Source organism: Lycium barbarum, chromosome 9 (genome assembly GCF_019175385.1).
Source record: "Lycium barbarum isolate Lr01 chromosome 9, ASM1917538v2, whole genome shotgun sequence".
Lineage (NCBI taxonomy): Eukaryota > Viridiplantae > Streptophyta > Magnoliopsida > Solanales > Solanaceae > Lycium > Lycium barbarum.
This window is the reverse complement of record NC_083345.1, coordinates 69,998,873-70,024,960: the sequence shown is the minus strand read 5'-3', so window position 1 is coordinate 70,024,960 and position 26,088 is coordinate 69,998,873. Positions and strand designations below refer to the sequence as shown.

At 37.1% G+C, this 26,088-nt stretch overlaps 1 protein-coding gene across 3 annotated transcripts in view; it reads right to left on the bottom strand.

Moving 5' to 3' along the window:
- Positions 1-2,835: 2,835 nt before the first annotated feature.
- LOC132608928 (uncharacterized) overlaps positions 2,836-26,088 on the bottom strand; it is a 31,614-nt gene continuing 8,361 nt past the window's right edge. The window contains exons 2-24 of one of the 3 annotated variants that reach the window (XM_060322728.1): positions 15,408-15,538; positions 14,426-14,510; positions 13,847-13,900; positions 13,399-13,490; positions 13,207-13,310; positions 12,023-12,098; positions 11,397-11,850; positions 9,711-10,049; positions 9,407-9,616; positions 9,157-9,267; positions 8,993-9,065; positions 7,397-7,512; positions 7,012-7,300; positions 6,701-6,858; positions 6,491-6,615; positions 6,144-6,261; positions 5,601-5,656; positions 5,360-5,450; positions 5,102-5,279; positions 4,938-5,006; positions 4,743-4,846; positions 4,598-4,660; positions 2,836-3,085 (exon numbers count right to left, since the gene is read on the bottom strand). In XM_060322728.1, coding sequence (XP_060178711.1) covers positions 2,978-3,085; positions 4,598-4,660; positions 4,743-4,846; positions 4,938-5,006; positions 5,102-5,279; positions 5,360-5,450; positions 5,601-5,656; positions 6,144-6,261; positions 6,491-6,615; positions 6,701-6,858; positions 7,012-7,300; positions 7,397-7,512; positions 8,993-9,065; positions 9,157-9,267; positions 9,407-9,616; positions 9,711-10,049; positions 11,397-11,850; positions 12,023-12,098; positions 13,207-13,310; positions 13,399-13,490; positions 13,847-13,900; positions 14,426-14,510; positions 15,408-15,538 — 3,204 coding nt within the window. In that variant the 3' untranslated portion in view covers positions 2,836-2,977. Of the gene's footprint in view, positions 3,086-4,597; positions 4,661-4,742; positions 4,847-4,937; positions 5,007-5,101; positions 5,280-5,359; positions 5,530-5,600; positions 5,657-6,143; positions 6,262-6,490; positions 6,616-6,700; positions 6,859-7,011; positions 7,301-7,396; positions 7,513-8,992; positions 9,066-9,156; positions 9,268-9,406; positions 9,617-9,710; positions 10,050-11,396; positions 11,851-12,022; positions 12,099-13,206; positions 13,311-13,390; positions 13,491-13,846; positions 13,901-14,425; positions 14,511-15,407; positions 15,539-26,088 lie in introns of those variants that run through there. The other 2 variants (XM_060322729.1, XM_060322730.1) reach the window with 2 other exon arrangements.

Here is a 26,088-nt window from a genome sequence, read left to right as displayed (position 1 = left end):
GAGAACAAGAGATATTGTAGATATTCATACAGTTTATCAATAAAATATTTTCCTTCAAATTGATATCAGAGCTTCTACGATCCTGATAGAGAATCAAAGAGTTTCCGCTGCTGACAGGGGGCTATAACTCATATATGCGCCCGTCTGGCTAGGGATAATTATGTTGGCAAACACAAGGCCAATGATATGCATGAAAAATAATCATGCTGAGAATGACCGACAAAAATATTGCAAGTTTAAAGAGGTGCAAGAAAATATGCACAAGAGGAAGGAAGGAACAATCTTCTCTAAAAATTGGAGAAGTGGGCTAAAAAAATTGAGTTTGGGTGACAAAGTGCATCAACGAGAATTGGAGAGAAAGTACTTCAACATTGAAAGTGCATCAACTATTGGAAATCAGAGCTAGTTTCTTATTTATAGTATTAGGTTGGTCGGAAGATGACATAAAAGTCGAGATCAAAATTCCCCGCCTTGAGATGTTTCACGGCATATTCTGATCAGAACGTGTAATTTATGGCAAGTGCCGTCCATGCTTGTGGTCAATTTAAAGACCATGTAATATACTCTAACAGGGAATTATTAATTAATGTATTTTCTAAAGTTTGTGGGGGCCATTTGAGGTGAATTGGAACAAATTAGTCAAATTATAAATTTTCCTTGTGCAACACTAAAGAACGTCAACAATTCACTGTAGACCTTTAATCCTTTATGCGCTTTAAAATTCGTTTTTTCTGTACCATGTTACATGGGAAATGAGCTAAAAGGGCTCTTTGAGAGTGATATGAAGAATAGGGGATTTCTATTTTTTTTTTCTTTTTTTTTGTTATAAATATTTAATTAGGGGTTAATTATGAAGATTCCATGAAGAGATGGGGTTGAATTAAAATATTTGTAAACTTAGGGTAAAAAATTAAAAGGGACTCTATCCCCCTAAATTTTTTTAATTTACACAAAAACCCTTAAGTTTTTTTAATTTACACAAAAACTCAAAAATAAAAGCACTTTTTACCAAAAAAAAAAAAAAAAAAAACTGTACGTTTTTCTCTTAAAAAATACGCAAGCAACTATTGGTTGCTTAAACAATTCCTTGTTGCTTATACAATAACCTTGTATCTCATTAAAACTAGGTAAACAACTAGTAGTTGTTTAAATAAATAAAGGTTGCTTATAATAAACAACACAAAGTTGTTTAAGCAACTCATTATTGCTTATACATGAACTCAATTGGAAATTAATTGATTGATCAATGAAAATTAACTAATATAAAAATCTTGTTTCTTGTAAAAACTAGTCATTTGATGAGTGATTAAATCGAACTTATTAATTTTATCACAATTGATCGCAAAATTGATTGACTCAATTAAAAGATCAAAAACTTTTAACAAAACCCAAAAAGTTGCTTACAATAAACAACAAAAAGTTGTTTCGACAACTCCTAGTTGCTTACAACAGAACCCCAATTCTTGTGAAAACTTAGCAAACAATCGATTGTTGCTTAAGCAAATAGTAGTTATTTATGTTAAACAACACGAAGTTGTTTATGAAACTGTTGGTTGTTTACATTAGAACTTATCGAACGGGTCATTAGATGTTCAATTGTTATCAAGTGAATACGTTGATGTTCAAATATTCATATAATCAAACAACATTGATTCCATTATCACTAGATTAGTAAGTTATTGTTAAACTATTGGTAGAGTCAATCAATTTTGCGATCAATTGTGATATTATTAATAAGTTGGGTTTAATCACTCATTGGACGACTCGTTTGATATTTAATTGTTATCAAGTGAATACGTTGACGTTCAAATATTCATATAATCAAACAACATTGATTCCATTATCACTAGATCAATAAGTTATTATTAAACTATTAGTAGAGTCAATCAATTTTGCGGTCAATTGTGATATTATTAATAAGTTGGGTTTAACCACTCATTGGACGACTCGTTTGATATTTAATTGTTATCAAGTGAATACGTTGACGTTCAAATATTCATATAATCAAACAACATTGATTCCATTATCACTAGATCAATAAGTTATTGTTAAACTATTAGTAGAGTCAATCAATTTTGCGGTCAATTGTGATATTATTAATAAGTTGGGTTTAACCACTCATTGGACGACTCGTTTGACATTTAATTGTTATCAAATGAATACGTTGATGTTCAAATATTCATATAATCAAACAACATTCATTCCATTATCACTAGATCAGTAAATTTTTGTTAAACTATTAGTAGAGTCAATCAATTTTGCGATCAATTTATGATATTATTAATAAGTTGGGTTTAATAACTCATTGAACGACTCGTTTGATATTTAATTGTTATCAAGTCAATAAGTTGATGCTCTAATATTCATATAATCAAACAACATTGATTCCATTATCACTGGATCAGTAAATTTTTGTTTAAACTATTAGTATAGTCAATTAATTGATGATAAAATTAATAAGTTGTATTTAATCACTCATCAAATGACTAGTTTTTACAAGAAACAAGGTTTTTATATTAGTTAATTTTCATTTGTAATCAATCAATTAATTTCCAATTGACTTCATGTATAAGCAATAATGAGTTGCTTAAACAACTTCGTGTTGTTTATTATAAGCAACCAATAGTTGCTTGCGTATTTTTTAAGAGAAAAACGTACAGTTTTTTTTTTTTTTGGTAAAAAGTGCTTTTATTTTTGAGTTTTTGTGTAAATTAAAAAAACTTAGGGATTTTTGTGTAAATTAAAAAAACTTAAGGATTTTTGTGTAAATTAAAAAAACTTAGAGGGATAGAGTCCATTTTACCTAATTTTTAAAACTTGAGTCCTAAATTCTTAAATAAGTAACTCAAAAGTCTCTTTTAATAAAATGCCCCATGTTACATAGAGAGAAATGTATCATATTCATACGCGTTTACAATATGCACAATTATGCATTTTTTGTTGTGTGTGTGTGTTAACCTGCCATGCTATTACAGATTTACAGGTTCCACCACTTGCGTTTCTCCATGGCCTTGACAAGCTCACCTGCAAGATCCGCAAAGTTCTCGGCACCGCTTTGTAGCTCTTGTGTGTTCTTACTGAGCCTCTGGTAAAGACAGTTACAGGAAACAGGAAAGCAAAAAGGAGGGGTATCAGAGTTTCAATCTCAGAACTGAGCATTATTAGATTAAGCAGATTTTACAAGGAAAAGATGGTAGAACGTTAAAGACACCTATGTAAAAGAGGTGCGTTTTTTATGGAGGAGAATGTTTTATCTTGAATTATTTTTAGTGTTTGACATCATATAAAAGTAAGTGAAAATGGTAGCCCAACAAGGGGTGTGATAGGATATGAGTGGCGGAGCCAAAATTTTCAATAAAGAGATTCAAAATATTAAAAAGTAAATATACCAAGAAGTCAGGACACCTATGTAAAAGAGGGGAGCGTTTTTTATGGAGGAGAATGTTTTATCTTGAATTATTTTAGTGTTTGACATCATATAAAAGTAAGTGAAAATGGTAGCCCAACAAGGTGTATGATAGGATATGAGTGGCGGAGCCAAAATTTTCAGTAAAGAGATTCAAAATATTAAATAGTAAACATACCAAGAAGTCAGCGGATTCAACATCTCCTATATAAACATAAAAGATAATTTTGACCTCATATCTTATATCTATAGTAAATATTTTTAATGAAGGGGACTTTGATGAACACCCTTGCGATACCCTAGCTCCGCCATATGACGATAGTGTTCTAATTAATATTTTTGGGTATTGAAGTGGATAACAGCGTCTAAGTGTATTGATTGAAGCAAGTGATACAGAAAAAGAGTTGGAGATACTTTTAAGGAGAAAGTTAACGGAAATCATTTTCCCCTAATTGGTGGAAAATATTCTCCTTGGAGAAACATTTTCAAAAACTCAAAGGTAACCCAAGAGTATAAATAGGATTTCATCAAGGGAAGTTTTTACTGACATAATAAATACACCCGAACAGTTGTAATGTGACAAAACATTGAACCCATGCCGAGACAAAGAAGCACTGGTGCCATTCTTTTCTAGTAAAGCCATAAAGTTAAATAACACTACATGATCCGAAAAAATCATATGGTCTTTCTTGGAGCTTAAGATGAAACAAATTATGGAGGAGATAAATGGTGTTTGCCAATTTCTCATGATACATTTCTAATTTGAATTAGTCCATTTCCATCAAATCAAGACACGTGGGAAGGGAGGAATTATTCATGAGGTTGGGACAACCCACTGAAGCTTCTAGCCTAAACACTGCACTCAAGAAGCCAATTGTCCAATTAAAATTAAGAGAAAGATTATTGCGATCTAAAACAATGCCACAAACTACGCCTCATCCAGGTCTTCTAAAGTAGAGCCAGGCATCTTAAAGTACAAAAATGTCTTTTCAAGGAGGTAAAGAGATGATACTAGACTTTGGGAGGCGAGAATTCAGCTCATTATAACCTACTATAGGTGTCAAGGTTCACGATTTTGACATGTGACAACTTAGCATCTCCGAAATGACTTCTTTCAATGTCATTTCGTGGAAATAACCACCACTTTAAATTGCTTGAGGAAGGTTAACTAAAACTTGCTTTAAGACATACCTCGAGTTTCTCCTGACGCTCGAGAAGCTTATCTTTTGCCTCTGCTGCAGCAGAGGCAGCATCCTACAAGTAATGAGCAAATCAGTAAATGCAAATGCCCAAATGCAGTTATTCATAGTTAGATATATTTGTAAGATAATATTACCCCCTTGTTTCTATATTTAGCAATGATTTCTTCACGAGTTCTTTGTCTTGGCTTGGCATCACTAGAACCACCTTCAAACAACCTGTCTCTATCGGTTCCCTTTTCTGGATGAGTGGAATAAAACAACAAATTCATCAAGGATTGAAGAAGGAAATAAAAATAGGATTCTATTGACTGTGTAGCATCAAAAAATACCTATTTTGACATCATCACTGCTGAGAGATGATGAATTAACATGAACATGTTCGTCAATTTCAATATCATCTGTAACAGAAGAACACAGGCAGTTAAGGGAAAATCTGTACTGGTGGACCATAACCAAATTTCAAGAATGGGCATAGTAGGGCCAAGGAAAATACCTAACTTCAATTCCAGGATTCCAAGGTCATCTGTTGCATTTGTTGCGTCTGAGAAAGGAAATCTTGAGAATATGTTTTCCAGATGAGTAACAAGAGCATCTCGAGCATTAACGTAATCAGCAGCCTGCTGTCCTTTAGACCCTTTCATTATGCCACCAAAAATACTGGTGGTAACATTCTAGCAAAAGCAGAAAATCACCTTCCATAAAAGGTCTACTAAAAGACAAAAAATAGAAGCCGGTATCACATTGTAGGAACCTGTTTCTTCTTTTGATGTTGGGATGTAGTGACATCGTCTGCAGCAGCCGCAGGGGATTTCTTATGAAGTGAAGGTAAAGCTTCCGGAATCCTATAAACAGGTCATTGTCATCCTTTGTATCATAAACAGAAAGCTCATGAATGTGTGGGGAAACTCTTTTCATCGTCCCCTGGGCAGCAGGCCGAGTATTTTAGGAATGGAGATTACATGCAAGACAGAATATAAATAAGAGTGACAGACCTGAAGTCATTTCCGAAGGCCAACAGTGTAAAGACAGCAAATTCAGACCCATTCACCTACAAATTGAAAGAACACTTAGCAAAAATATTAGCACAAGGAAAACACAATCAAGAGTGAAGTTAATACTGAACCCTTAGCAGCCTATCATAACCCCTTAGATTGTACCAAGTTATCCTGCCTCATTCTTCCAGGACTGTTTCATAATTGCTTGACATTTTGAAACATTGTCATAGACTGTTAACCAGTTGTAATTGTCGGGAAAATATTTACAACAACCATAAACTGGGTAGAAGCATTATGGTGAGAGTTAGAAGTTGTCCTAACTATATCTGGAGCGTGGGCAGGGAAAGCAACCGTAAGCAGTTCTATTGGTTTCAATATATCATAGAGAAACACTATACTAATGAAATGTTGTTGACAACAGAATAGTTCCATAACGTAAATAGCAAGCAGTAGCAGGAGTCAAACAAGCAGTAACAGGAGTCAAACAAGTAGTCTATCTTTTTAAGCAGAAGGGACAAACGGAGTGAAAATAATACTAACCAGTGAAATCATCGCTTTACCAGGAGAACTTATGGTCTTATCCATGTTTATCTTGGAATTCCACCGAAGTATAGACAGTAATGAGAATTCTCCCAAGACATCAAGATCTGGCAAGGACCTGGCAAGAGATTGGATAGATTAATCATAAATTTTCCATAAACATACATCAAATACTCGAACAATGACGAATGAATCTCGAAGAATTGGTAATCTCAGGAAAAAATAAAATCCATCACCAAAAGCATACAATCAGCACATGCCTGTAAGCCAGTATTTTTCATTTCACTGCTAAGGTATGCATGAGAAGAGTACAATACTAAAGAAAGATGTAAATAAAATCCTTTTACCTTATTTCAACTGCTCCACTCTGATATACTAAAACCAGTCCATAATTTTCAGCGTCATTCTTAAGAATGGAAGTCCAAGAACATGGTTTAGGAAGTTTCACTTTATGTACAGGGTTGATATCGTCCTATAGTTACATAATCTATTACAAACTGGCGAATTTAGGAGAATAACATGAAATGCTACAGTAGTGAATTGTAAAAGAAAGGCACCTGAATTATAGAACTTAAAGAGAACAAATGCAAGCCATCCTGACAACAAAGTAAAATTTGTGAATCCATACATTTCTGTGTCAAATCTTCAGGCTGTACAGCACTGTCTAGCGTTGAAGAATGCTTTTGCGACTCTTTTGAGACAGATGTGATGCCATCTACAGACAACAAAAAGTTTCGTAAGAAGCTAATAACTTTTTCATTATTGATAAGAACTAAAATATGAACCTAGTAACATGTTTCCTTTTCATAAACGTTTTCATACAGAGCTAACAACATAAATTGATTAAAAATGAGAAAGTCACGCTTGCCTAAAAAATATAGAGATATAGCAGTTGACATCTCCTTTGATTGTTTTGCCTGGGAGCTAATTTTTTTGCCAGTGGAGCCATCAAGCAATACTATTTCTGCATCTCTGGTTAATACTGAAATAACCTCTTTCACATATGCATTTGTTGTTCCCTCTTCACTGTGTTCCACACTGTCTTCACGGGCATTACCCAATGTTTTCACAGCCACAGAAGTGATTCCGGAACTTGAGCTGGATAAACTATCCGTAATGAACAAGACTGATGATGAACTAACATCAAGCATGGCAACCTGACAGGACAACAGAAACATTAACATCTGATAGATTTCCAAAAATATCTGCCACGACAATTAGTAATGATCACAAGACAGTGTGCATTGATCTACCTGGCCACTTTCAAATCCTGCAACCAGTCTGGCACCCACAGCTACAAATTTTAGGATGCATACTGGAGATTTTATGACGGAGAACTGAAATCCAGTATCACCTGGACAGAGCTCAACTGAAAACGAACTACGTAGGGATCACCATAATGATGCAGAACGAGATGGCATGTATGTAAGTGGTAATATGTAGTGACAAAGAACTTGATGGAAAATCATAAACCTGTTTATTCTTTCATTAGGTTAGCTACCATTTCAGAAATGACATGAAATTCGTTTCATCATTCATAGGTAGCCCCTAAAACGTGCTAGGATATTCCATTTAGACACTCGAACTAAGCCTTGTTCCAATTGAGCATCTCAACTCCTCATAAATTGTTTCAATTAGACAGTTTCGGTTTAAGTTTTGAAAAACAAAATTGCGTGTGTTTTCATTCGTCTATTATGTAGAGTTAACCACATAAATTATGTCATCTCCTTTAATTATACACTTTCGCCTCAATAAGCCGTAAAATCCCAGGCATTTCTGACTTGAGGTTGATGCATATAATTAAAGGAGATGACATATTTTATTTTGTTAACTTAATCACCTAATAGGCGAATGAAAACACACACACACACACACAAAAAAAAAAAAAAAAAAAAAAAAAAATCTGAACAGAAAGTGTCTAACTGAAACACTTTATTAGGAGTTGAGGTGTTTAATTGGAACAACGCTTAGTTTGAGTGTCTAAATGGAATATCCTGACAAGTTTAAGGGGCTGGCTATGTGTTAAGCCTTCAAAATAACACAACAACAACAACAACAACAACCCAGTGCAATCCCACAACGTGAGGTCTGGGGAGGGTAGAGTGTACGCAGACCTTACTCCTACCAAGGTAGGACGGCGGTTTCCGAAAGACCCTCGGCTCAATAGAAAGCATAAAAAGAGGTCAGATAAGGCTAAGAAATTCAAAGCGATATGGAAATGAAAATAACGAAAGCGACTAAGCCATGATGAAATAGTTTGCAAAGGGGCAGTAGCTATCACAGATAAAATAAGATTATCAAAGTACAGAAAATAGCAGAGAGTAGCAGAAATCAAAGCACAAGAACTTATATCGCGATAATGCGATTCCTAATATGAAAGGATAAACGATACTATCTACTAGCCTTCTACCCTAATCTGAGTCCTCCATACCCTCCTATCTAAGGTCATATCCTCGGTAAGCTGTAAGTGCGCCATGTCCTGTCTAATCACCTCTCCCCAATACTTCTTCGGCCTACCCCTACCTCTTCTGAAACCATCCATGGCCAACCTCTCACACCTCCGCACTGGGGCATCTGTGTCTCTCCTCTTCACATGTCCAAACCATCTCAGTCTAGCTTCCCGCATCTTGTCTTCCACCGAGGCCACTCCCACCTTGTCCCGGATAGCCTTATTCCTAATCCTGTCACTCCTGGTGTGCCCACACATCCATCTCAACATTCTCATCTCGACAACTTTCATTTTTTGAACGTGAGAGATCTTAACTGGCCAACACTCCGCCCCATACAACATAGTCGGTCTAACCACCACTTTGTACGTTACTTAAAAATTTAAGAACATAAAGGCATACCATCCTGTTCAGCATCCGTAGCCAAGTTCAAGCTAGTTGTCTTAGACTTCCCATTGAGGCTATAAACACGCACCTACACAAACCAAAAGTCTCAGTAAGTTACGCACAACTGGTGTTACTGGATTCTCAAAGATGTAGCCAACTGAAAACATGACGGGTCTTACCTGGCCACATTGGTGTCCAATGGCAAGAGTTAAAGCTGTGGAGGAGAAGTCCAAAGCGGATATTGCTGTTCTAGGACCAGTGTCTTGAATGCCCTCCACCCCGGAAGCATACTTGAAATTTAAGCTTTCAGTAAGTATCGACATGCCAATGAAACTAGAGACTATTTTTATGACTATATAGGTGAATATGAGAACACATCAAGGCAGTAACTTATCAGTTAAGAGTGAAATAAAAGCAAAATGCGAAGACCTGAGATTCCAGAACAGCTATAAGTGTAAAGACCGGAAATGTTGCATTCCACAAACGGACAGATCCATCCAGATAGCCAGCAACAAGTATTCTCTCGATTCCATAATCCTCAGTAGGAGGAAGTTGTCCGGGAATACTACTACTTAGAGGCAGTTTGATTTCCAATTCAGTCACACCATGAGCTGGACGGAGTTGCGCATTCATAACTTCCTAAAGAAACAACTAATATTAGTTGAAGAAGATTATTAAAACAACACGATAATGGATTTGTATTGAATGATTTAAATTAGAAAGCGTCTAATACCTCTGACGGAGTCCTTGAGGAATTCCATTTCCTATCAACTGGATATAGGTTTGCCACAGTTATACGTGGTTCAAGGGTAGGTACAACTGTAGGATACTTAACAGCAACATCTGCATGCTTCTTCTCTGGGTTAGATTCTAAAGCAGACAAGCTAGTCTTATCATAAAAGTACAGTTGCCCTGGATTTGACAACACAAACAAGGAAGAAGCATCATTAATTCCTGTTTCATTAGCATTTGACACAACAATGGCATCTGCAAAAGATCTATCAAGTCCAAGGTCTACTCGTCCAACACATTTCAGGGCTCCTATCCCAGAGGACCAATCAAGATTCAGAACCTGCCTAACACAAGCAGAAGAAAACCAAAAAAATGGGCATAAGTGTAGGCACACATCAAACTAGATACCACAAAAAATCATATATTTCTTCTTCTTTGTTTCAGAAGGTAACTAATTTTATTAATATTGGGAAAATCCCTGTATACAAGCAGTATACAAAAAAGTAGAAAACTTAGGTTAAAATATGGTTCTACAAGAATGCGAGAAATGTTAAAAATTCCATATGATTCGTTTTTTTAGTTACATTATGGAAACTATTTTGAGCTTTCCCACATTCTTGTAATGTTTTACTTTTTATTTAACCAATTTAACATGCTAATTATCCAAAATTAACTACTCCTTCCGTTTCAATTTATGTGAACGTATTTGACTGGGCACGGAGTTTAAGAAAGAAGAGAAGGCTTTTAAACTTGTGGTGTTAAATGAGTCACATATATTTTGTGTGGCTATAAATCATTGCATAAAGGTAAATTCATAGGAAGGGGGTCATTCTTTTTGGCACGGACTAATAAGGAAATAGTTTCACATAAATTGAAGTGGAGGGAGTATTAGTTAAGATAGCCACGCAAGTTTGTAGAATGCAAATCTAAACCATGCGATGATGTGATGAAATTAACAGGTTGGGGTCATAGCCTAAACCCGCACCACAATGGTAGCCTTTTGAATTAAAAAAATAACAACGGCCCTTCTCTCTCTTTTTACTGATAAAAAAGGTACATGCCATGATATTACCTTTGCCTAACAAACTTATAGCGTTAAGTGTGTGACCATCTCATCTAAAAGATTAAACTATTAGAGAGAGAACACTTCTATAAACTTAATTATGTTCTCAACATGACACCTCAGGTGCGGGCCTGATTATTTTTTGAAGGGCCAAGAATGTGTAAATTCTTTTTGATAACAGGTGGCAGCAAAACTCGAACCGAGGACCTCTGTCTGCTTTGGTACCATGTTGAAGTGTGTGACCATCTCATTTTAAAAGCTTAAGCTATTAGGGAGTGCACACTTCTAATTATTTACTTAAGTATAGTCTCAACACTTTGATTAAAATTTTGAAAATCAGTTTTTTGTTACCCTTTTTAGATGTGTACGTCAAATTACTCCTTCGTATTTTACCAATTACAGCAACAATAATAACAACCACACCTCAATTTCAAGCCAGTTAGGATAGACTATATTGTCCTCCATATCTTTTTCACTTCATCTGGATCCACTTCATTAAAAAACACAATAATTTGAGCTTTGATTTTGCATGTCTCAAGTTTTACAAATGCCATAATGCTGCTGAATGCTAACAGAAGACAAGAAAAGACTAAGCTGAGAAATTACATTAGGATTAGTGCTTACCGTCAAGGCCTCCTCTGATCCAATTGAATCACCACCGTAGACAAACAGTTGGCCCCCACAACCATTCTGTGCATTGTTAGCAGACCAACGCAGAATAATAACAGGGAGTCTTTTGTCTCCTGCTGAGAGTTGCAGCTTGACATAACTAGACGAAGCTTCAGCCTCTGAACTTTTCTTGCCAGGAACTGATAAATTCCACAACAAGATATCGCCATCAACATAACCAACAGCCAAAATCGACCCATCAGATGACAACCAACAGAGTGAGCTTATTTCTTTTTCCCCCTCTTGCTTATCTGATGAAGCACGAAACTTCTCTTCACTAGCATTTTTAGAAGCATAAACAACAATTTCATCCTTTGATGATAGTTGTTTATACTCTCTAACAAGAACAGCTCGATCTTCTGTAATGTCCCAGAGAATAATTAATCCATTCTCATAAGCAATCAGGACCCTGATGACACAAAAAGAAAAACAATGCTAAGAACCTAAAAAGTATTTGAGTGCCGGAAGATACCAAGAATAGATGTGTGATAAGAAGCAGAATAATGTGCATGCTGAAAACAACTCTAAAAATGGAAAACTAAACACGAGAATATAAGGGCGAAATTTCGGTCATCTCTTACCTATTTCCTTGTGAACTAGGTTGGGGAAGTAAACCAACAATGGCTAGTTGGTCGGGCATTGAAATCTCAGCAGCTTCTGCAACAGATGGTTATGGGAACATGAAAAGACATTCACATAAGTTAGTCTACATAAATTTTATTCATCTGTACACTTGCTTTTGGGGGATAAAAACCACACTTCAATTTACACAAAGTGGAAGATCGAAAAGAGCAGGATACTGACTTACTCCTACAAGTCAACACCAAAAGGGAAGACTTCCACGTAAATGCATTTTTACTCATATTGACCTTAAGAGTTTCTAATTATCAGTTGCCATTTTACTCTTTTACCTCCTAGTTCGAAAGATTCGTATTTCTCATGGTAAAATCATAAGCTTATTGATGATGCACTCCTCTGGGAAATCCTAAAAATATGAACCATCGCTGACAAAGCAATTGAGTTATTCAGGAGCATCTCAAAACTAAAAGAAATTTCCAAAAGACAGGCTGGTGTACCGTTTGTCATACATCGCCCTCAGAGTCAACGTAAATGTTTTTATATGTACCATCAACCTATGTGCTAATTAAAGCTTCCTAGATGCTAATCATAAATAAAATATAGCAGATATTCTTAGTGGTGGAACTGCATGTCAAATAACACTTCCCCGCTTGGCCTCCAGTTCAAGTTTTAGTTTTCCAGTAGTTTTGTTTGTGACTAGAAATGCAATCGAGCTTAGAAAAAATTTGTCAACTAGTTTAAATAGTCTTTTCGTGCATAATCACATGACTGCAAATTGATCAACCGTAAGTTTTCCCTAAAACCTATACGTATAACAAGAGAAATAACCAGGGTCTCACTAATGCAGATCTGAGATACTGTGTCAAAACTAGAGATAAATCCAAGAATAAGAACGGATTACAAAAGAACATTCCGAACAAGAGATAAAATGACAGTGATAAAGCATCAGGAAAAGAAAGATATAGCAATAGGTTTTTCCCTCAGTCAAAATTAGCTAAAGGTTTGCACAACAGTAATTAAAATGGAAGACTAAAAAGAAAGAAACATAATGGCTTCACATCATCTTAAGTTTCTCTGGAGAAAGATGCAACTAAAAGAACATCGAATCAATAATTTCAGGTAAAGCCACGATGCTTTAACTATATGAACCTACTATATACCAGATTTCTGAAAGCAATCCCATTACCAGCTATCAGGTTCGGAGGGATGTGATAAGGCAACAGTTCCATGCTTCCTTCTCTGACCTCATACTTCAGAACAGAGAGGTAACCATATTCATCTCCCACGAACCTGCGTACAGTCATATCGCATGTATCAAACAACAAACTAACTGTACGGCAAACAAAATCCTTTGAAACAACAATATCTACCCATTTACATGTAATTAGTGTCATAGATCACGGAGAATGCAGTAATATTGGACTCCCACTGTAAACTAGAAGATATTCTCCTGTTCTCTAGATCCCAAACCTGTCAATTGTTAAAGGAAATTGACTGTTAAAGAGAGATGAATGCAGCATATGGAAAAGGGGGGAAGATATAAAGCAGTGACAGAGGAGAAGAAGAGAGGTGCAGATTCATGGCTGACTAACAGTAATCCTATCTCCCCCAAAGACGCATGAATGCGAGAGAAGATTTTGCTGGGTGCCTGAATGAATATGATTTTACCTTCTTAAGCAAATAAATATATATGTGTCTTGTGTGAATTAACTTGCCTACCACTCTCATATCAAAAGCTTCCCTCAAAGTAAAATCACATCGCTATAAGTTATGCCCAGATTGGAAACCAGTCTTTACTAGCTTAGATTGCATAGCAGAAAGATTACCTGAATTTCATTTCCGTTTGAGACGCCCACTAAAAATCCTTGGTTTTGCAGGAACTGGAAAGAGGTAAGAGAAAAATATATTTATATCAAAAGAGCACCAACCATTATGCACCATGAAAGTATAATGGTTGAAACTACAGATTCCAGATGGGCACAGCACATTTTTACTATTTCATTTTACCAATATCACAGCCATTTCTAAATCTCATAATCATACACATTTGAAGTGCATGCTAACCATCACCGAAGTAGTAAATTATATAGCATAAAATATTTGGAAGTGTAGAGTCAAGCATCAGCTTGCCAAAAATATCATGAAATCAGATATGAATTTCATCAGTTGATAATGCCAAATTCCAAAACCAAATCAACAAGCGATAAACAAACCTCTCGAGAAACGTCCCTTGGAAAGAAAGAAGAAGAAAGACAACCTAGAAAAAAATCAGTCCTATATTTTGACTATAAACTAACAGAGAGCCTCAGCACCAAAAAGAATCACATGCTCGCAGTCTTAATTTAGAAAAGTGCATATGTGCAGACACACACACACAGAGACTTCGTGCAGCTCAGACTACAAACCTCCAAATTCTTGAATGGCAATGGCTTCGGAGACAAAAGAAGGCCCTCGACATTAGATCCACCAATCACTTTAATCCTTCCATCCCTGTAATTATAATGATTATTTATTGTATAAAAGAATTAGGACAGAGAAATGAGGATGGGACATTTCTAGTTGATGGAAGTTCCTTCAAGCTACGCATTCCTACTTGTTGCACATGAATGCGGATGCTGAAATGACATGTTTTTGAACTACATTTGAGGCCGAAGAACTTTCATGTATTTATAGGATGGAGTATAAATTCAGCTTCTTTGTACTGCTTACAATGGCAAAATGTTATGTCCATGTGACCTGAAAATTATGGCAATTGGTCCTAATATGTGTTTTACATGGTGATGCTTCAGCCTTGAAAATACTATAAATGTATCTATTGCACAAGTATTGTGCAACCTCGCTTTTTACCATTAGGCCTCCCAGTGTTTATACTGGTTCACAGCAAGAATGGGTTATGCAACAATCATGAGATCATTTGAAGCTTTCTACCTCTCTTAAATGAGAATGGGATGCTATGGGAAGTAGACTGCACTTCTTGGGAATAATCTACAATGGTTACTTTAATACTGGTGCTAATTCACCTACTGAAAGATTGCACTATAATCAACTGAGCCATGAGAATATGTAATGATTATTTCAGTGCACTTGGGAAGAAACCAATGATGGGATCCTGCTAAGGCTATCACAAGGAATATCAGAAAAATTCATGTCATTAGTTATGTTCGCTTTCTCTCAAGGAACTTATTACTCCCCAGATGAACTAAAATATTGTGCTACTTCTAAAGTTGAGAGGCTTCTGTACCTTGTTACTGAAGGGGACAAATAATGCACTATCATCTGCTTCTTATAAGCCGTACAAAAACATGTAATAAAAGGTTTTGGTAGACGAAACAAAGCAGCATCATAAGAATCTTCAAAGGCATTTAAAGTAATATGCTTTTTACTCACAATGTTCCTATTGCCAAGAGTTGTTGAAGAGGGTCAAAGGTCAGAATGGAAGCTGTAGATGGAATCCCATAGTGAACAGCAACTGTTGCTTCCAGGTCTGTCAATTTCTCACTTCCTTGGGGTGCATTATTCTGAGAACAATGTGGTAAGAAAGTTTTAAAACACAGTACAATAAATTCAGCAGATAGAGACTATTAGGATTGAATTATATGCTATGCAACCAGACATTAGTTCTAGTTTGTGAGGTAAGGGAGCAAGTATTGTTCATGCAAGCTGGAAGACTTTCTAAATGCACTATCAAACTGTAACATATGTTGCACTGGTAGAAGGAAATGAATGCATGGGAGCAATATTAATCATCTCTTGCACTGGCAAAGCAGCACAAGTGAAACCTGGAATTACCATTTCTCTCCCTTCATGTTTTCTATCTTCAATGCAGTCTATTCCTTGGGTTTTAAAGAAGAAAACATCATTCACTTGGTTCTTCTTTGCTTCCTCCATCCTTACTAGATCGGAAGATGCCGACACTACAAGAGTCAACATCAGCTCAAGAGAGAGTTAACTTTCTTTGATTTCCCTTCATGAGCAGGAAGAGAACGAAAATAGACTACAGACAGTATCGTGCTTGATTGAGGATCTTATAAGATGAAGCGAGCTCTTACATTGTGTTGCATTTCACTTGGTAGAACTCCTGACCCACTCTATTTTATTTGTATATTGGAGCGATTCAAGAACAACAATTAGCTGCACCTAATGTATGGAGTTTACCTTTCCCTTCTTGGTATTGTCTCAAGAAGAAAACTGCTTACCCCATTTTAAAGAAAAAGATTCTGAAGGGATAGCTAAGGGCAAAGAGACTGAAAACAACTCTTATGACACTGAGAAAGAATCTCACAAAAAGGATTTTGAGGGAACAAAAGCCCAGAACAAAAATGCTGAAGCTGAAGTTGAGAATACTACAGTACAACAACATAAGTCTAATCAAGGAATTGGTGATAAGAAGGGGGAGTCCAGTGTCCCAAAGAATGATAATGCTGAGGATCAGAAGGAAATGCCTAGTAAGAGGTTCAAAACAAGGTGAAGAATAAAAAACCAAAAAAGGACTCCAAAAAAGAAGAACAAGGTGGTGTTCAAGACTGGTTCCTGGGGAAATTGCTAAAAGATTAAGAAGAAGTAAAGCTGTTCCTTACAAACAACATGTGGTGGAACAACAAGGGGATGATTATGAGGAAGAACAAAGGAATGAAGAGCAACATACAGAAGTTGGCAAGGCAGATGAGAACCATAACAAGGCTATCCACATTGATAGTCAAGTGGAGTTTACTCATGTTAGCAACACTGAAGAGGATGATGATGATGATGGTGATGATGATGATGGTAGCAAGGATAATCTGAATGATCAAAAGGCTAATTTCAAAGAAATTGAGGAGAAGCTAGAAGAAGGGGAAATCCAATCTTCCACCTTGCCATCCCATATAAAAATGCTAAAGGAATCGACCTATTAACTGAGATCAACTGTGATTCTCAAGGGAATCAAAACTTGATAAAGAAGAGTAACAAAAGTCAACAGATGGAGGAGACTTCTAAAGAGTCCAAGATTGATAGCTCAAATGAAAAGCTGAAGGATATGCAGGCCAGATGTATAACAGGCAGGAAGAAAGATAGGAAATTTGGTAGAGCTCAAGCTTTGCCAATTGAATCTACTGATTCCAGAAACAACATGATACTGCTCAAAGTCAAAGAAAGGACATTTTTACTGACCTAAGGGGCAGAAGCAGAAAGAAAGCTAGGAACACCAAAACAAAGCCTACAACTTCACAAAGAGGAAAGAACAGAGTTCACAGACAAAGTGCCTCCCCCTTCATCCATGATTAGTGCAATCTTTTGGAATATAAGGGAGGTGAGGTCCAAAAAATCATTTCTCAGACAAAATATTCTTGTCAACATAAATAAATTGGCATTTGTAGCAATATATGAGCCCTTTATGGATATGAGCAAGATCACTGGTTACAAAAGATACTTTAGTTTTCATCACTGTAGGGCTAATTCCAATGACCAAATCTGGTGCTTTTGGAAAGGCTTTGACCATACAGAGATAATTGCCAACACTGAACGACAACTTGCTCTCAAGTTTCAAGACACTCCTAGTGACGAGGGTTCCTTTGTTACTGCTGTTTATGCTAAGTGCACCTTTGAGGAAAAGAAAGATCTTTGGGATAGCATTGTGGACATGAACAACCTTATTGATGGTCCATGGTGTATGGGAGGTGACTTCAATGTTATTATGGATCCAGATGAGAAACTTAGAGGTATTTCTCATAGAGCCTCTAAAAGTTTGGATTTTATTAACTGCATGAATTCTTGTGGATTGAATGATACTGGTTTCTGAAGATTTTTAGCAAGAAGGGTTTCTTGTATTTCTGAATGAATATACAATCCATAAGAATGGGTACTTATACATGAGTTCTAAGACTAAATAAGGAAAGACAATATTACACAATCAATTCCTAATCATTTACATCAGTACAATATATTCCTAAAATTAAGCTATCAATCTTAATCATCAATATCAAATCAACATCTCAATCTTAATCATTAATACCAAATCAACACTCCCCTTCAAGTTGGTGCAAAGATGTCGCACATGCCCAACTTGCAAACCAGTGTATGAAAAGTCCGTTTGTTGAGGCCTTTAGTAAACACATCAGCTAGTTGTTTTTCTGATGACACGTGGAATAAACTCAAGACACCACCCGTGACTTTTTCTTTGATGAAGTGTCGATCAATTTCAACGTGCTTTGTTCGGTCATGCTGGACTGGATTTCGAGCTATACTGATTGCAGCCTTGTTGTCACAATACAAGGAAAGTTTCCTTTTTTCAAACAATCTCAATTCTTCTAGTAACTTTTGTAACCACAAAAGTTCGCAAACACCCTGGGCCATAGCTCTATATTCTGCCTCCACACTTGATCTAGCAACTACACTTTGCTTCTTGCTTCTCCAAGTGACCAAGTTTCCTCCTACGAGTGTACAGTAACCGAATGTAGACCTTCTGTCATCTAAAGATCTAGCCCAATTTGCATCGGTAAAGGCTTCTATTTGGAGGTGACCATGTCTGGAGTAAAGTAGACCTTTTCCTGGAGCAGACTTCAGATACCGCAAAATGTGAAAGACAGCTTGCATATGAGGATCTCGAGGATCATGCATAAACTGACTCACTAGGCTGACTGAATAGGCTATGTCTGGTCTAGTGTGAGAGAGATAAATGAGTCTTCCAACCAGCCTCTGATATCTCTCTTTATCAACTGACTTTCCAACTCCGCTTTGTAGTTTGTGATTGCTTTCAATGGGTGATTCTGCTGGTTTGCAACCTGTCATGCCTGTTTCTTTCAAGAGATCCAGAATATACTTTCTTTGAGAAATAAAGATTCCTCTTTTTGATCTAGCAACTTCAATTCCCAAGAAGTACTGCAATTTTCCTAGATCCTTGATCTCAAATTCCTGTGCCAACAACTTCTTCAATCGGGTCATCTCCTCTTTGTCATCTCCTGTCATTACTATGTCATCAACATAAACTATGAGAAGAGTGAGTTTACCCTTTAAATGTCGTATAAAGAGGGTGTGATCCGCATTGCTTTGTTGGTAACCAAAGGAGATCATTGCTTTATAGAATCTGTCAAACCAAGCTCTAGGAGATTGCTTCAATCCGTACAAGGCTTTCTTCAGTCTGCATACCTTTCCTCGACTTTGTTCAGTACCAAAACCAGGAGGAATCTCCATGTACACCTCTTCTTCTAAGTCTCCATGAAGAAATGCATTCTTCACATCAAACTGTTGCAAGTCCCAGTCAAGATTAGCTGCACAAGATAGAAGAATTCTAATAGTATTCATTTTTGCAACAGGAGCAAATGTCTCTTGATAATCCACTCCAAAAGTCTGAGTGAATCCTTTAGCCACCAATCTTGCTTTGAACCTTTCAATGGAACCATCAGCTTTATGTTTTACAGTGAAGACCCATTTGCAACCAACCAACTTCTTGTCTGGTGGTGATGCGACAAGTTCCCAAGTCTCATTCTTTGATAAAGCCTTCATTTCTTCCATCATAGCTTGCTTCCACTTAGAATCTGCAAAAGCTTCCCTCCAATTCTGGGGAATAGACACAGAAGAAATAGACAAGGCAAAGGCTCTATAGGAGGGAGATAACAAAGTATAGGAAACGAAGTTGGATAAAGGGTGTTTAGTGCAAGATCTGACTCTTTTCCTGTGAGCAATAGGCAAATCTAACTCATTAGGAAGTATAGATAACTCACTAGAAGAAGAAGGTTCGGCTTCGGCAGGTTGCATGATGACTTCTTCTGCTCTATTTCTCCTTGAGTAAGTTATCAAATCAGGCCTATCCAAACGCCCAATAGTCTCCCCCTGAATTCTTTCTCTAATTTCACTTTCTCTTATGGCAGTAGTTTCAATAGTCTCCCCCTGAATTCTTTCTCCGATTTCACTTTCCCTTGTGGCAGTAGTTTCAACAATACAACTAGGAAAAACCATCTCTTCTTCCTTATAATTCTCCCCCTGAAGAGGTGATGGTGTAATACTGAAATAGGGCTCAGATTCCCGAAAGGTAACATCCATACAGACAAAGAATCTCCTAGAAGGAGGGTGATAACATTTGTACCCTTTCTGTGTTGGAGAATACCCAATATTTAAGAGCTCTAGGTTCAAGTTTCCCAGAGTTCCTAGGGTGAACAAAGCAAACACACCCAAATATCTTTGGAGGAACAGTATAGTCATTTTTACCCTTTAAAGCTTCTAAAGGACTCCGGAAATTAAGAGTTTTAAGTGGCATTCTATTGATGAGGTAGGCAGCTACTAGAATGGCATCCCCCAGTAAGGCTTTGGCAGATTCATGGTAAACAAAAGGGATCTTGCTACTTCTAACAAATGCCTATTTTTTCTTTCAGCAACCCTATTTTGTGCACTAGTATAAGGACAACTAGTTTGATGGATTATCCCAAAAGACTCCAAGTAAGCTCCAAAAGTTTTATCCATGTATTCTGTGCCATTGTCAGTTCGAAATATCTTTATCTTAGCCTCAAACTGAGTACAAATCATCTTATGAAATGACTTAAAACTGGAGAAAACTTCACTTTTGGCTTTTAACAGATATACCCATGTCATTCTAGTGCAACAATCAATAAAAGTAACAAACCATCGACTACCAGATAAAGAAAGTGTCCCAGACATCAGAATGAATAGTCGAAAAGGGAATTGTGCTTTTATTGTCACTCAGAGGATAAGAGTTTTTAGTGTGCTTGGCATATTCACATGCATCACAAGACAAAGATTCAAACTCAGTTCTAGAAAATAAACCAGGGTATAACTTTTTTAAAGCAAAAAAAGATGGGTGTCCCAACCGTCTATGCCACTGTATTATTTCTCGGTTGGCATCCTTATTTCCTACAAAAAAGGCCTGACCAGAGTCTCGAGTTCCATCGATCAAATATAAGCCATCATGCAATCTACCAATACCAATCTTGTTCCCTGTATGAAGGTCTTCAAAAACACAATAATCAGGAAAGAATCTGACACTACAGTTTAATTCTTTGGTGATAGCGCTAACAGATAATAGGTTAATAGGAAAATCAGGCACATGAAGAATGGATGATAAGATAATATCAGGAGTACAAAACATTGAACCTGTTCCAGAGACAGGGGCTAGGGAACCATTGGCTATTCTGACATAATCCCCTTTGGGACTAGGAGAGTAATTTTGAAGGACTTTAGAAGAGCCTGTCATGTGTCTATTCGCACCAGAATCAATAATCCAACAATTAAGCTGAGCATTAAAAGCAATACCTGACTGCAAATAATTGGGGCTAGCAACACTAGAAGAGTCAAGTTTGTTCAGAAGACGGCGAAGATGTTGAACTTCATCTTGAGACAAAGTCTCTCCAGAAGTAGTGTCACCCATATTATCTGGATGGGAAGGGTTAGAATAGGCCTACGACCCGAGAACTGAAAAAAATAAAAAAAAAATCCAGAAAAAAATCGCCGGAAAGTTGGCTGCCACACCGGAATCCTAAGTCCGGTGATCGGAAAAAAACAAAACTGATAGGGATAGGCTCAGAATGTTCCAGCAACCCCAACAGAGAAAAATAATCCAGAAACGAACTGAACGAGAGGAATTTTTTTGTGCGGACAGGCACAAAGAGAGAGAAAAACTCGACCTCTTTGATAAAACACGGAACCCTAGTGCTGCGAGGGAGAAAACTCACTTCAAAAAGGTAGCAATGGCTCTGATACCATGAAGATTTTTAGCAAGAAGAAAGGGCTTCTTGTATTTCTGAATGAATATACAATCCATAAGAATGGGTATACATGAGTTCTAAGACTAAATAAGGAAAGACAATATTACACAATCAATTCCTAATCATTTACATCAATACAATATATTCCTAAAATTAAGCTATCAATCTTAATCATCAATATCAAATCAACATCTCAATCTTAATCATTAATACCAAATCAACAGTTTCACTGGTCCAAAGTTTACTTGGTGTAACTATTGGATTCCTAGCAAGAGAATATGGATGAGGCTTGACAGAATTTTGGTGAATGATGAGTGGGCTGAATCCTTTCAGAGTAATGTAGTTAAACATCTCTCAAGGTCTGGTTTAGATCACAGACCATTACTCCTGAAATGTCATAACCCTCAACAGGACCACTTCAAATACTTCAAATTCCTTAATTTTTGGGTTGATCTTCTGGGCTTCATGGAGACTGTACAAGAATGTTGGAATGAGAATGTTAGGGGGAACCCTATGTTGAGACTACAATGTAAGTTAAAAAGCTTAGCAGAACTCTAAGTTTTTAGCCTAGACAGAACATTGGTGATATCAATGAGCATGTTAAAGACGGGGAAGCTAAGATGGAACTGCTGGAAGAATTAGATATGATGAACAATACTGATCAGGGAAGGCAAGATCTTAACAGAGGATATGCTGAGTATGTGAGATGGTTAAACTTTCAAGACTCAATGCTGAGACAGAAGACACAACTTCAGTGGTTTAAAGATGGGGATAACCATGCCAAATATTTCCATAGTGTATTGAGGAACAGGAGAAGAAGATTGCAGATTCACAGAATTAAGAATCACAGAGGAAGATGGGTTCAAGGGGATGAAAAAGTTGCAAAAGCTGCTATCAAACATTTTAAGGAACAGTTCAATTTGAATCTTCCTGATGAAGGTAGCAGTTGAATATATCCCTCAGATCATTTCTAATGAAGACAATAACATGTCGACAAAAGTTCCTGAGGAGGAGGAGATCAAATATGTTGTTTTCAGTTTGAGTATGGACAGTGCACCAGATGGCTAAAATGGTAAGTTTTTTCAGTCTTGTTGGCATATTATTAAATGTGATATCATTGCATTTGTTCATGATTTCTTCCATGGTAAATTGCTTACTAAGTTCTATACTCATTCTTGTCTTGACATAATCCCTAAAATTGATACTCCCACTAGCTTTTCAGAATTAAGACCTATTAGCTTGAGTCATTTTACAAATAAAATTATCTCCAAAATTCTTGCTATTAGGCTTAACTCTTTATTGCCAAATCTGATTTCTGAAAACCAAAGTGGTTTTGTCTCTAGAAGGATTATTACAGACAATGTAATGCTCACTCCAGAAATAATCCATGGGATTTCTAAGAAAAACAAAGGTGGAAATATTGTTCTAAAATTGGACATGGCCAAAGCCTATGATAGGCTTTCCTGGTCCTTCCTTACTAAAGTTTTAAACAAATTTGGTTTCAGTGATGAATGGATTGATCTGATTTGGAGAAGCATCTCCGATGTATGGTACTCTATCATCATTAATGGAACCAAACATGGGTTTTTCAAGTCTTCGCAAGGTCTTAAACAAGGTGATCCCTTATCCCCTTCCCTCTTTATCATTGCTGCTGAAGTTCTGTCTAGATCTTTAAACAATCTTCTGAATAATTCCAATTTCATTCCTTTTTCTATGCATAAGAATGGTCCTCAAATTACTCACCTTGCTTATGCTGATACCATTGTTATCATTAGTAGTGGAATAATTCTATCAAACTTGTCATGAAACAAATTAGGAGATATGAAAAGTGAAAAAGTTGGTTTTTGTTATGTGATAGAAAACTCATGTGCCAATTTTAGTTGGATGACTTTCTATTACTTGGAGCCAAAGAACACTCAATTACTTGGAGCCAAAGGATGCATTGCTTGGAGCCAAAGGATGCTAAGATGTGGAGGCGAATTGAAATGCCCATGTGCTACACTTGGAGCCCAAGTCATTGTTTTCCTATAAAAGAAGAAGCAATTCTTCTTTGTTCATCATCCCAAAAATTCATAAATCCTTTGCAGTGATAGAGAGTTGAGAGAGCAATTCTCTTAGGTGTAATTGGGATCTCTCTCCTTTCTTTGTTAATAATATAAAGGCAACTGTTTTCTGGTGGACGTAGGATCATTTTGATTCGAACCACGTTAAATCTTGTGTTCTTTCTTTTCTTTTACGTTTCCGCTAACAATTGGTATCAGAGCGCTAGGGCGCTTTGACGATCAAAGGAGGAAGAACAAGCAAAGATGAGTTCCATGAAGTTTGAAATCGATAGATTCAGCGGATGCAACAACTTCAATATCTGGAAGATCCAAATGATGGCGTTACTACGGAGGGAAGGTTCAATCCATGCTATTGACGGAAAGTATCCCGATGGTACATCGGCTTCCGACAAGGAGAAGATTGAAGGGGATGCATCGAGTGTAATCCAACTGTCCCTTGCACCTAACATGCTTTGTGAACTGTGTACAAGTACCGAAGAGACAGCCAAACAGTTATAGGACAAGCTACAAGGGCTTTACAAGGACCGATTGGTGACAACAAGGATGTTGTTACAATGACGTCTTCACACATTTAAGATGGGGTCAGGTACTTCGTTACAAGATCATTTAGACGCGTTCAATAAACTTGTCATGGACTTATAGATTGCAGGAATTAAAAAGGACGAGGAGACGCTTGCATGTGCTGTGCTATTTTCATTGACTTCAGGATATCGTGATATCGAGAATTCAATGATGTATAGCAAGGAGCCTATCAAACTTGAGCAAGTGCGACAAGCACTTAACTCTAGTGATGTGAGGAGGCATTTTGAAGGAGACAGAGATGATCAGGCAAGTGGGCTCTTTGTGAGAGGCTGGACTAGCCAGTAGGGAAGGAGCAAATCAAAATACAGATCAAAGTCTCGTGTGAACAAGAAGAATGCAGATTGTTGGGGCTGCGGCAAGAATGGGCACTTTGAATGAGATTGCCCAACGTCAAAGTCCAAGGAAAAGGTAAGTGCATCCACAGTCGACCAGGTACATGATTCTGATAATGAATATGTACTTACAACATCATGCAATAATGGAAGTTATAGAAACAAATGGGTGTTAGACTTTGCTTGTACTCTGCATATGACGTTCCGAAGAGACTGGTTTAGCCACTGTGAGAAAAGTGGAGGAACCGTAGTAATGGGCAATAATGCAACTTGTGCAATAGTTGGCATTGGCTCAGTTCGGGTTCGCTGCCATGATGGAACCGTGAGGACTATTACATAAGTCCGTTATGTTCCTGATCTGAAGAAGAATTTGATCTCCCTGGGTACTCTGGATGAACAAGGCTACAAGTACATGAGCGAAGGAGGAACTATGAAGGTGACTAAAGGTTCTTAGTCATGCTGAAAGGCAAGCTGGAGGATGACCTTTACACATTGGCAGGAAGCACCATTGTTGGCTTTGTAAATGCATCTACAGTGCAGTTATCTAATGATGACAAGGCAAGATTATGGCACATGAGATTGGGTCATATGAGCGCACGTGGACTAGAGATGTTTAGCAACCGTAACCTTTTGAAAGGTGAGAAGATTAGCACACTTGAATTTTGTGAGCACTGCGTTCTAGGGAAGCAGAAGAAGGTCAGATTCAGCACTGGCAAGCACAAGACATGAGGGGTGCTCGACTACATCCATTCAGATTTTTGGGGTCCCTCTAAACTTCCATCGAAGGGCAGAAAGAGGTATCTTCTCATTTTTATTGATGATTTCTCACGAAAGGTGTGGGTGCGTTTTTTGAAGGCAACAAGTGATGCTTTTGAAGCATTTAAAGAGTGGAAGATTTTGGTTGAGAATCAAATAGAGCGAAAAATCAAATATATTCGCACAGAGAATGGCTTGGAGTTCTGCAATGAAGAGTTTAATGATTCCTGCAAGGTTCATGGAATCTCAAGACATAGGACTGTCAGGCACACCCCACAACAGAATGGAGTTGCCGAGAGGATGAACAAAACTCTTCTTGAAAAGGCTCGTTGTATGCTCCTACAAGCCTAAACGTCCAAACTATTTTGGGCTGAAGCAGTTCACACTGCTGCTCATATTGTCAATCGATCTCTAGCATCGACCATTGACTTCAAGACTCCGAATGAGGTATGGTCAGGTGAACCCTCTAACTATTCATACTTACGAGTACTTAGGTGTCCAGCTTATTATCATGTTAATGAAGGAAAGCTTGAACCAAGGGCTAAGAAGGTCATATTCATAGTGAAGATTTTTAGCAAAAAGAAAAGGCTTCTTGTATTTCTGAATAATTATACAACCCATAACAATGGGTACTTATACATGA